Source organism: Lampetra fluviatilis, chromosome 18, assembly GCF_964198595.1.
Source record: "Lampetra fluviatilis chromosome 18, kcLamFluv1.1, whole genome shotgun sequence".
NCBI classification, from domain to species: Eukaryota; Metazoa; Chordata; class Hyperoartia; order Petromyzontiformes; family Petromyzontidae; genus Lampetra; species Lampetra fluviatilis.
In genome coordinates, this window is record NC_136292.1 from 2,420,960 (window position 1) to 2,433,237 (window position 12,278).

The 12,278-nt window shown below is 41.3% G+C and overlaps 1 protein-coding gene across 1 annotated transcript; it reads right to left on the reverse strand.

Annotated features, from left to right (window-relative positions):
- Nucleotides 1-5,816: 5,816 nt before the first annotated feature.
- SRP14 (signal recognition particle 14) lies at nucleotides 5,817-12,269 on the reverse strand. Its single transcript, XM_078864243.1, has 5 exons — nucleotides 12,057-12,269; nucleotides 10,731-10,803; nucleotides 8,777-8,892; nucleotides 8,220-8,252; nucleotides 5,817-7,935 (listed from the first exon to the last, which is right to left on the reverse strand). Exons 1-5 carry the CDS (start codon nucleotides 12,078-12,080, stop codon nucleotides 7,849-7,851), a joined length of 333 nt encoding a protein of 110 aa, XP_078720369.1. The 5' UTR covers nucleotides 12,081-12,269; the 3' UTR covers nucleotides 5,817-7,848.
- Between the last annotated feature and the right edge of the window lie 9 nt (nucleotides 12,270-12,278).

The window sequence follows — 12,278 nt, forward strand, 5'->3', positions numbered from 1 at the left end:
TGTGCAATAACACAATCAATTGTTGAACTGTGCAATAACACAATCAATTGTTGCACTGTGCAATAACAAATTCCATTGTTGCACCGTGCAATAACACAATCAGTTGTTGAACTGTGCAATAACAAATTCCATTGTTGCACCGTGCAATAACAAAATCCATTGTTGAACTGTGCAATAACACAATCAATTGTTGAACTGTGCAATAACACAATCAATTGTTACACTGTGCAATAACAAATTCCATTGTTGCACCGTGCAATAACACAATCAGTTGTTGAACTGTGCAATAACAAATTCCATTGTTGCACCGTGCAATAACAAAATCCATTGTTGAACTGTGCAATAACACAATCAATTGTTACACTGTGCAATAACAAATTCCATTGTTGCACCGTGCAATAACACAATCAGTTGTTGAACTGTGCAATAACAAATTCCATTGTTGCACTGTGCAATAACACAATCAATTGCTGAACTGTGCAATAACAAAATCCATTGCTGCAATGTATATAATAACACAATGCATTGTTGCAAGAACAAAATCCATTGTTGCACTGTGCAATAACACAATCAATTGCTGAACTGTGCAATAACAAAATCCATTGCTGCAATGTATATAATAACACAATGCATTGTTGCAAGAACAAAATCCATTGTTGCACTGTGCAATAACAAATGCAATTGTTGAACTCTGCAATAACACAATCCATTGTTGCACTGTGCAATAACACAATCCATTGTTGCACTGTGCAATAACAAAATCCATTGCTGCAATGTATATAATAACACAATGCATTGTTGCAAGAACAAAATCCATTGTTGCACTCTGCAATAACAAATACAATTGTTGAACTTTGCAATAACACAATCCATTGTTGCACTGTGCAATAACACAATCCATTGTTGCACTGTGCAATAACAAATGCAATTGTTGAACTCTGCAATAACACAATGCATTGTTTCACCGTGCAATAAAAAAAATCCAGGTACTGTATATGCTCCCCCACATTTTTCAATCCGCACTGACCAGCGTGGTGAAGTATGGTCAAATAACCTTCGCAATCCATGCAGGTGTGGGGGGGGGGGGCACTCAACCAGCAGTACATTAACAAAACGGCTATACAGGTTAAATGCTACATTGTAATAATAGCGTCTCAATATGAATGAATTATTTAATATAAAATCAAGGTTATGGCTTTTATTATCGTTATTGTTCTACTGTTTGACTCGCTGTGGGACGTAACCCAACTCAAAAAATATTCCTCGCTGCTCGATTGCCAAACTCCTTTGTCTCGTTATTTTTTGTTTGCCTAGGCTCACCGAACTTTTATTGCACATGATCGAAGGCACATTGGTTCATAACCAGCCCTTTTTAAAGGATCAATCAAATGAGAGCGATTCCTGCATATGAATTAGGTGGCATTAAGTGGCCAGAATCGACATCATTTAGACGTCCCTTATCGCGCTCCATTTCATTCTCTCTACCCCATTTTTGTTTGACAAATTGGTCGCTCTCTTTGTGGCAGTTCCATTCGAATTTGCATTATTATCGAATGCAGCGAAAAAAAAGTACGAACCACGTTCTACCTTCCAGAAATGCATGGAAGGTTGTATTTTACATGCGATGTCTTGTTTTATCACACTGTAAATAGGATGAGACAATCATATACGTAATATAATAAGCAGATGAAATGTATCAAGGTGTGTTTGATATGCATCTTCGTCTGATTTTTTACATTTTACCCGATAATTCTGCTTATCGGCCCTGTTGCGGCGTATCTGACCCATCAATTAAAATAATACCCCCACTACCCCACATCCTCATTTTAAAATAACACAATGGATAGGCATGTGCCGGTGGGTGAGGTGGGAGCCGTTTCATCTCGACTGGCGCGCCGAACTCTCTACACAGCATTGTCTACACTGGTGAGGAACAGGTGAGTTGACTGGTGGTTGGCATCATGTGTGTCTTATGTCACCCTTGCGGTAGGTAGGGCTGCAAACTGGTAATGCATAAGATATGAAGAACAGAATGAGCTCTCAGAATAAAAGACACGGAAGAGGCCAATGCATCGGGGAGTGGCTGCACCGAGCCACCACCACTGAGATCCTGGGTACAAATCCAGGTTTTAGCAAGGGGTGGCACAGTCGGGTTTTTTACAATCGGGTTTAATTGTCTTTTTATATTAAACCCGATCATCTGAGATTGGGAGAAATCCGGTTTAATTGGTTCTAATTGCAGAACCGCACTTCTCAACGATGGGCTTCATCCATTCCAAGCGAAGGAACTCACTGGCGCCCACGATTGTGGAGGAGAAGCTCCTCGTGTTCATCACGACCAACCTGCCCGCCGCATTCTACGACTACCCCGTGCCCGACGGCCCCGAGTACGATGATAGCAGCACCGACGAGGAAGCAGCCTAAGCCTTGGATCAGAGTTTCGTATTCATTAAACCAGGTTTTAATTCCCCGAAATCGGGTTTAATTGTATTAAAGAAAAACCCCGATGCCTGCCGCTGGAAAAATCGTTTTTTTTTCACCCAATGGGTTTTAGCCACCAGCGGTTGAACTGGGTTCTCGAGTGAGGCAAAGTGGTGGTCCCGGTGCGGCCACAGATGACTGCACACGAAACAAACATCTCATTAGCTCTTTGAATGTGGTTCCATTTCTGATGAGTGTGTGAGAAAGTGTTCCCCCCTGAGTCCGGATTAAAAATAAACAGGTCACTTCTGATAAGTGCTTGTGTTGTATATCTTCCTGTGGGCCCTTCTGTAACATAATAGGAAGATGTAATGCACTAACCCGAGAGAATTCTGAATGGATACGTTGCCTTGTGAAACTATAATGAAAACACAACTGGAATGAAATTGGGGGAAATACATCGGACTACATATGAAACAAACTAGATTTGAAGCTTTCGTGACTGCAGGAATTACTCTTTGGTTATTTCGGTAAAGTCACAGAAAGAAAATAAATTACACATGAAACAATTATGTATGCCTCCAGTTTCATGGCTGGCTGCTGGCTGGTTTCCTCTCCACCCCACCAATAACTCTGTTAGTGGCTGCCAGCCGTTGCCACCAAAACGTAAGAAAAGTTTGGAAAACAATAAAGTGACACCGAAGAAGTGAGAGTAACAAACAGAGGTGTGGACTCGAGTCATGTGACTTGGACTCGAGTCAGACTCGAGTCATGAATTTGATGACTTGCGACTCGACTTGGACTTGCATAACAATGACTTTGTCCCACCTATGAGATGTGGACTCGAGTCATGTGACTTGGACTCGAGTCAGACTCGAGTCATGAATTTGATGACTTGCGACTCGACTTGGACTTGCATAACAATGACTTTGTCCCACCTCTGGTAACAAATACCGAAGACTGACACGGCTCATTTAAAATTGCTCTTAATGTAATTCTTGTGCGGTATGAAAAACCTCACAATATATATTGTTGGCATTTTATTGCATAGATTACTTTTAGTGCTCCGAAGTACAGGGTTGTGAGAAGAGTATAAAAAGGACAGATGTCTCTTATTTTCCATTGCAGACCGATGGGTTCTCTCCGAGTTCTATTAAAAAGCGAATATCGAGGTTATGGGTTGTGTCCACCTGCACCGACATGACAGATAACCAAGCATTCACCACACTGGAGTTCCAGTGTAGGTAAATCAGGCCACACCAAATTCAAAATATCTGGAGGTGGCTCTGGTAAAGCGAGCGGCTAGTGCACATCCTGGAGGAGGCTTGACTTGAGTCCATCATCTCTCCGGGGTCAATAAAACGAGTACCATTTTGTGGGGAAGTCAACAGTTGTTTATTCGACGGACAAACATACCTCTGCCATATGGATGTGGAATGTTCACTGCTGGCTCGGGCAGGACTGAGAACGTGATGACCACCGCCTCAATGCTCATTTGAAAACAAAATTATCATTGAATGATTAATTTTTTTATGGCGTCATTCGTGAAAATGTCATCATAATTGCCAAAGGAGCAACATGCGAGCTGAAAATCTGCTTCGGCGGCCCCAACAAGTGCGCTGCAGTTCTTTATATATTGAGATGTTTGTAGCCAATTACTGTCTATTATAAATGTCGGCGTAAACCGGAGCACCTGGAAAAACCCCACACATGCAAGGCAGTGGCGGGTTAAGCTCGTGCGGGGCCTGTAGCATATGTTATAAAGGGGCCCTAAATGAAAAAAAAACCCCATTAAAACACAGATTGTTTACTTGCATAGTAAAGTAATTGTATTTTTTAATTTGCTATAGAGCCAGATAATACGACAAATCGCTAACCTTAAACACTAGTCGTTCATACAAGTTGAAGGCGGTATAGTACTATAGTAATAGAGCAATTGCAGAATCACTGAACCGGAATTGAGAGCTTGAAAGCATTTAGCGCTGGGCCCTTGAAAGTGCGGGGCCCGAAGCATGTGTAGCTACTTTTGCTACGAGGATAATCCGGCACTGATGTAAGGGCGACAACACTCTATCCCATACACAAGGCACAGATGATATCAGTCCACATTTTGCTGTGCTGCATTCTGCCGGCAAGCCACGGTATTGTACTTCGATACCAACAGATAGGGAGTCTCGCACGGCATGGAATTTGTCCTATCCACCCAACCCTCGCTCCCTTATGACTGGACTACAGGCATGGCACCTCCGGCCGCCACAATAAATCCACACATTAAGGCTTCTCTGGAAAAAGTGAGAGTTCCCATAGCAGAGGCTGCCGCTGTAGCAACCAAGTGCCCCTTAGATGTGCGATGTGATTTCTGGAGCTTCTCGGAGTGCCAAACTTCGAGTGCATTGGAGAACAACCTCACATTACCGTGAAATATTACAATCGACTCACATTTATTTCAAAGGAAACGGTCACAATTGAGTTTTGCTCCCTCTATAGTTACTGTCACGTGTGATAAAATGGATGTCTTATTAAAATTCGCAAGTAGGCTATACGTCAAACCAAAAGGAACATGCATCAGTGCACACAAAGAGAACACATTTTAAAAGCCCGTGTGTGCACTAGATAAGGACATTGTTATTTTTCTTGCTGATGTTTAATCAATGCAATGTTCTTTTTGCAATGATTGCCCTGCTTATTCAAGTGAATTTTTTGCACGATTAATTTTGTTGAACAATTACCAAAGAAATGTTTGGTGTGTTATTGTGGCATTATAGAGTACCTCCTAAATATTGTGACATTTTAAAAGTCTTGCTAATGATGTTTCTGATCGTGTAGTTGTACACAAAGTCCAGTTACAAAATGTAAATACAATTGCCCAAAACCACTCGTAATTGAAATTTATACAATCCAATTTTAAATGTGATTTGTATAAAAATTGAAAGTTGTAGCATAGCAGTTTGCAATGCAGACTTACATTTAAAATTTCAGTGCTGTATTCTAATCTTGTCACACATTAACCTTTCAATGGGTGCACACTGCCACTTATGGAAGTGCCAATTTCTCTACGACACAATATGATTTTAAGTGTCTGCCGGAGGCACGCATATTAACTTGTCATGCCTTATCACAGTGTGAAGACTATAAAGGATGTATTTAATGAGTTTAACCTCACTTAAACAATAACAAGTTCAATAAGCTATAGCCATTAACATAATATCTAGACAAAATTCATAACTCGGCTTTTCTAGTCAGACTGGGAATGTATCTGGCGATAACACAACCAATACCAACGCATTAATAACGGTGTCCTTATCATTGAGACTGTTGCAATATTACAAGACATCATTCAAGTGAAATTTCAAGCTGCTTTGTTTGAACAGATGCATACTTTCAGGGAAAGCGACTCAAGGTCTTACACATTTTATTCTAATGATGAAAGCACATTTCTCTCCGTTATTGTCTCACCTTGGCACAGGGTGAGAGGCACGAGACAAAAGACGACCATTTTGTTCATTTTATCAAACCTTGTTAAACCCAGAGAGTGAGATCACGTTGGAGCAAATACGTCAAACAGTAATATTCGAGACCTGCAGAGACATTATAAACATGCGTTTAGAGTATATGGCTACTATAAATTTCCATAAGTCGTCACTTCGTTGAGCTATCATGTGGCTAGGTCGCTTTTGAAAAAGAGCTTTAACAGCTCAGTGGGCCCTACCTGCTAAAATGAAAAAAGTCGTCAAGATGTCATGTGCTTCATGACCAGGCACACTTGCCGCTGGTGTTCTCCAATTTCAACGTCCCACAGCTCGGACAAAAAAAAATAAACCAAACCCTCTAACACAATCTATAAGTAAATGCAGTCATGACCACTTGAAGTCCTTGAAGTACAGAGCTTGCTCTTAAAATAGAAAACAATCCCCTTGCAAACATTTACCATTTGTTCTTTTTGACATTCGCTTATACAAGGCATATAACCAAGCAATAGCTAATTGCTGCAATTACCCTGCCATGGAGAGAACATGAAATTATCTGGGTTTCCCAGCCTGTCTTTCAACGTTAAATCGAATTGTGATCATGCTGTAGCCCATTATAAGGTACTTTTAGCACACAAGCAAACCCTTCAAATGTGTCACTGAATACCCGTCACAAGTCAGCGGCAAAACAGGGTTGTGAAAGTTATTAAAATAAGACCAATACGAATATATTAACACGTATAAAAGACGATACTATACTGCAAAGGGCCGTGTTGTTAGAACTTGCATTTGTAACCACCAGAGGGCGTGTGGATATCCTCATTCCAGGAACAGCATGGTTATGCCAGATAACAAAGAGGAATTAAAACATTCACCTTCCGGTTTGTCAGCAAATATTGATTCCCCTTTTCTGTTATTGGGACAATGCTGATACAGCAACTGCAAGGCATGTTTGGAACAGCTTCTGACAATTTTATTCAAGTAGTGCTGGTCTGTAAACATGTGACGACATATTTAGCGCAAGGAATGCACAGTATGGGTTTGGGCTTTGACGTCGGTTCAATGAAATGCATCCTTGCATAGGGTCTTCATACTGAAATAAGTTAGAGCTACCGGAGGTCGTATCTGTGATGTTAATCTAGTTGATTCACTCATCTTGTTTCCATTCATCCCCAAATGAGAAAAAAACTTTTTCATCTCCATCCTCTTCCAATACCTTGTTTTGTAATACAGCAACACTGTGCGAACCAAACCACTTTCATGTTGTCCAGAAACTGTCTCCCTTTCACATCTCGTCTCCAAAATACAAAAAATGCACAAATTTACCAGGCCCTCAAAACACAACCTTAACATTTTGCCTTACCGCGATAGCCTTTTATAAGCTGACCTTATTTTACTCTTTGTTAATACATTACTGTAGTGCTTATCCGTGATGAGTGGGTGCAAAGAATTGAAGATTGGTGTCAAAAGTTCTGTGGTCGATAAGTATAAATAACCTCTTGGCAATATCAGGTGCAATTTTGAGCATCATGAATAAAAACACAATTCACGAAGTACTACTTTTGATTATAATGTATTTGTGAACATGGGGCAAAGAAAACAAATACAAATGACAGTACATGTGATAATTACTTTATACAACAAGACAAAATTTTAAACTTAAAATTGCTTTTAAAATGTTAACTTAATTGTATACGCAAAATTAATACAATGGATGCATCAGAGGGGGCACATTTCCAATTCAGACCTCTACTTTAAAATGAAAGTATTGAGCAGAGGTAAGACGGAAAAGTTTGCCAACAAAAGGTTTGTATGTATACAATGCATGGGATTAATGGAAAAAGCTGTAAGTTGAGCATAAAACAGCTTCAAACTGTATTGACACCAACAAAAGCTTTAACCGATTTGAAAACAAGCAAATAATTGTTCGGATAACAGTCGAGTTTGTAAACTTATACAACTAAGTTGCCTTCGTCTTTTTGGTTTTGTTCTTTTTGTCTTTCTTCTTGAGTCCATCCATGTTGGCACGTAGAAGGCTGGAGTATGCCTGAAATAGTATAACATCAATACAGATTAAACTCAAAGCACTTTATCAGGCAATATATGCATTCCCTGGACTGTTTATTCAGAGCAGTGTTCCATATGCATCACAACTGACATCAATTTGATCTTGCATCTGGTAAATGAAAGTCTTTGTCATATACTAAAATTACAGTGAATGACTTGATAGTTGATCTACAATTATAATTGAATAGCACATACATACAACCAACCAGAACAAGCTTTACAAAGACTGAAATTCTGTTGAAAGCAATTAAAGTCTTGACTTACCATTTGGAATTTGTTGACTTCTTTGGAGCTTATCTAGAAACAAATGAAATGAGATTACTTAAGATTCTCAGTGTATCTCAATGAAAATATTAACTACTTCATTTTTCACTTTAACATAAAATCACGAATGTCACTATAACTGCCTTCAACTGCATAGCCAGCCAACTTCTCAGGTATTGGTCCTCCTTCAGGGAAGGTGGTAGAAAGATTGACTCATTTGTCAACTTTCTTAAAATCTCCAATTTTTCTCAAAGGCTCCGTTTGAATTGTCATTTGACATACATGTTCCCATGTGCTTTTGGTAAAAACAATCCACACATTTGACAGATTTAAGTCAACCTACTTCAGCTCTTTTCAAACACATCATGGTAAACTATACACTCGTACACAAAGCTACAAGTTCAAACCACTCTGGATTATTCTCCGTATGACGCTTTGCTGCAAAGACATTACAAATGTGGGCTGGATAAGTTTTACATAAGATTACTTTGCAACGGACCTAGGAGCAACTCCTAGTCATTTTAAAATTACATTTTATACTGCACCACATTTCTCACCACTGTGCTGATTTTCTTCTTTCCATCCGATGCTCGAAGGAGACACTTGTTTTCTGCCGGTTCTTGTACAGAATCGAGTGTGCCCTTTTTGGGAATGGGCTTGGTCCTGCCGTCATCTGTGGACAAAGGATATGGTGGTGTTTAAGCAAAGCAACTGGCACTTACCAAGAGAACACAATTGCTACCAGTACAAGGACTTGTGATGCTTTGCAACTACTCCATTTAAAAATCACAGATGCTGAGCACAGGCCCAACAGCCTATATAACCACCCAAGTAGCCAAAGACTAAGGGCACAAATAATAGTATAAGAGGATATGTTTCTTGAATTGAGCAAGGTTATTGCAAATTGGGAAACAGGCGATGGGAGCTTCAAATTCAAGCAGTGTGAGGAAAGGAGAAATATGAATGTATCCTGCAGTGGAATGGTCGAAACGGTATGACATTACATTACATTTAGTTTAACAAGTCCTCGACAGGGCCAGAGTAATCAATTTGTGAAGTTTATGGAAACAATGACTGTGGTAGTTTCTATGAGCAAGTGACAAAGAAGAAAATGAATGATAATTAATGGGTGACTGCATTGGGTCGGTGAACACAAGAGCATCACTAAACTGAGCGGCTTGAAGTTGGTTGTAATAGGGCATATGTGGCTGTTTAAATTACATATATCAAATGCACTCTCGTCAAAGTCCTCGAGTACAAGATTTTGGAGACAAAGACTTACTTGGTTGCTGCCAATTTAGTTACTAATAACCTAAGCAGTTGTATGGAACGCAAGAGTAATGGTGAAGTCCAGGAGGAGAAAAGTCTTAATTGAAACTGGGAGAATAAAACGATCTAGATGGGGCATATTGTAAGAGATCAATGCTTGCAGAAGGAAGCTCAAGAAAGACGTTGAGGAAAAGAGGTAAAGAAGATGAAGGGGCACGGTTTACCGAGGTGAAGAGGGTCAATATCACAAAATTAAAGTATGAAATTGAACAGTTTAACTCGTAGACTTTCACGACCAATATCATCCATAATCGTTTTTTTTGGGTTAGATCGCGTCAATATATAAATGTGTCGTTACAACCCGCCACCACCCGACACAGCCAACTAGTAAGGGTTGTCACGTAAACAGAACGTGCCAATTCGTCACTAGTACAGCACACCGGTTGTGTTGGAGAGCCAAACCACAATATTTACAATCTGAGTACGACGTTTCGCCAGTACATTACAACTTGCTTCATCAGGCGACAGCCAGATTTGTGGAGAAGTCTAACTGTTTCATTCCTTATATAGAGGCGTATATGTGGTGAACAGCACGGAGTACTTTGCAATGCTCTACTTAGGCAGAAAACCCGAGTCCTCAATAGAGTTGATGGAATCCAGGAGTGAGGTTCATGGGAACAGTAACCAGAGCAGAAGGAACAGAATATTATTTAGGAGGCAAATGACCACCAGTAAATGACATATAAATCAACAAGTGCTGGTTCATCAACCAACCTGCTTTAGTTTTCATTCAGACGCTGTCGCCTCGACAGACCTGGTTTTCACCTGAGGACGGCTACTTGCGTTGTGGCCGAAACGTCGTGAGAATAATTTTATTATGTTTTATTTTTATTATTTTATTACTTCCCTTCTACGTGACTTTACCGAAAGAACAAAGAAGATAAACCTGCTTTAGGTTGAATTCGATTCTTCAGTGAAGTAGGAACTGGGTGTTCTACCCCAGATATGGCAATAGTATTCCAACTTTGGCCTAATTTGTATCGCTTTTGCAGGAGAAAGAACATAAACGTTACTTGCCAGTTGCCAGTACTGGGACCCGTGATGCAAAGTGTGGCTGTAGCCAGCGAGACGTGCAAATGCTCTGTCAACCCGAGTTAAATCCCAACAAAGGTGACCGACAGCGCCCCAAACTCCATTGCCACGTTAATTTTGGACTTCAAAGGAGATCACAAAGCCACTCACATTTCTTCATGGTCATGTAGACGCTGCCAGACGAACGGCACTTTTGGAACAGCCTGGTGAGCTCGTTAAGAAACTGTAACAAGAGCATTTGAAGTTTTCGTCACTGCAGGAATTCATAATCTTTGGTTCTTTCGGTAAAGTCACGGAGGAGAAAAGAATAATAGATCACGACGTTTCGATCGCCACACAAGCGGCCGTCCTCAGGTGGGAGAGGACCTCGAAACGTCGTGATCTATGATTATTTTTCTATGTGACTTTGCCGAAAGAAGCACGGAGTATGTAAAAAGAGGAGAACACGCATTTTCAGTCGACAGATTACTTCGCATTTTTAATGTCACGTTTTACGTTCTGTCCCAATTTATGGCATTTATGTCAATCCACTGCTCGACGATAGCTTGCCCACGCAGGGGAGGATATCTGACCATACTTCACCAAACTGACCACACTTCACCAAACTGACCACACTTCACCAAACTGACCACACTTCACCAAACTGGTCATACTTCACCACACTGACCACACTTCACCAAACAGGCCACACTTCACCAAACTGACCACACCTCACCAAACTGGTCACACTTCACCAAACTGACCATACTTCACCAAACTGGTCATACTTCACCAAACTGGTCATACTTCACCGAACTGACCATACTTCACCAAACTGCTAAGGGCGGGGTTTGTGAATGCGGCAAGTACAGATGTTATCACGTAGCACAGCAACAAACGATGTGGCTCTACTTCTCTTTGCTGCCCAACAACAATGTTGCTTTTGGTGCGACCTATTGCACATCTTTGAAGCATGGCCGGTCTCCCATCGAAGGACTATCCGGGCTCAACTCTGCTTAGTTTCGGAGATCTGACGAGAGGACGACATTTCGTCGAAAGGCAACAAAAAAGTTCGTGGCTTCCTCTTTAAACTCACGTCGAGCGGCGCTAAAATCCCTCTTCACGCCAGACACGTGGGTGGTAAATCCACGCTGTTACGTCCGGAGCGAGCCATTACACAGTTTAACTCTTGTTTTAAAACGAAGGTGGTAAAAGCACACGGAACCAAATGTTTCCCAGGTTCAATTCCCAGTGACCCGTGTGGTCCAGTATGGTACAATACAAGCGATTAACAACGGATATGGCAACAGCTTTGGTGTGGCGGGGGGGGGGGGCTCCATCCAGCAGTGGATTGTTTAAGGCCGCTGCTGAGGCCGAGTTGTAAGCACACCACACGGAACCAAACAAAGGTCGTCCATTGCAACGAATCGCCGGCTTCACGCGCTCAAGTTAAGCCATTCTAAGGCCACGTAAGCAGTCACAGCAGATCGCATTTACCACGTCGTTCTCCAGAAGAACCATGGTCCCCGCGGCGACTTGACGCACTGTCTAAACGAACGCAAGGACTCTCTCCCCCCTCGGAGCTCGCTATTTCTGCTTTAGCGTGACAACAGCGGCAAGTCCACGTTGACCACCACCTCGAGTCGTTCGTATTCGAGTAACGCAACACGCACCGCCGCCTGTAAGTTAGCATCCCCAACATCCGGCGTGGAACGTGAG

Coding starts and splice junctions, on each gene's coding strand:
- SRP14 (XM_078864243.1), bottom strand. CDS start 12,080: ATGGTTCTTCTGGAGAACGACGTG. Junction 8,893..10,730: donor CTACATGACCATGAAGAAAT/GTGAGTGGCTTT, acceptor CTTTGTCCACAG/ATGACGGCAGGACCAAGCCC. Junction 8,253..8,776: donor AGAAGAAAATCAGCACAGTG/GTGAGAAATGTG, acceptor ATTTGTTTCTAG/ATAAGCTCCAAAGAAGTCAA.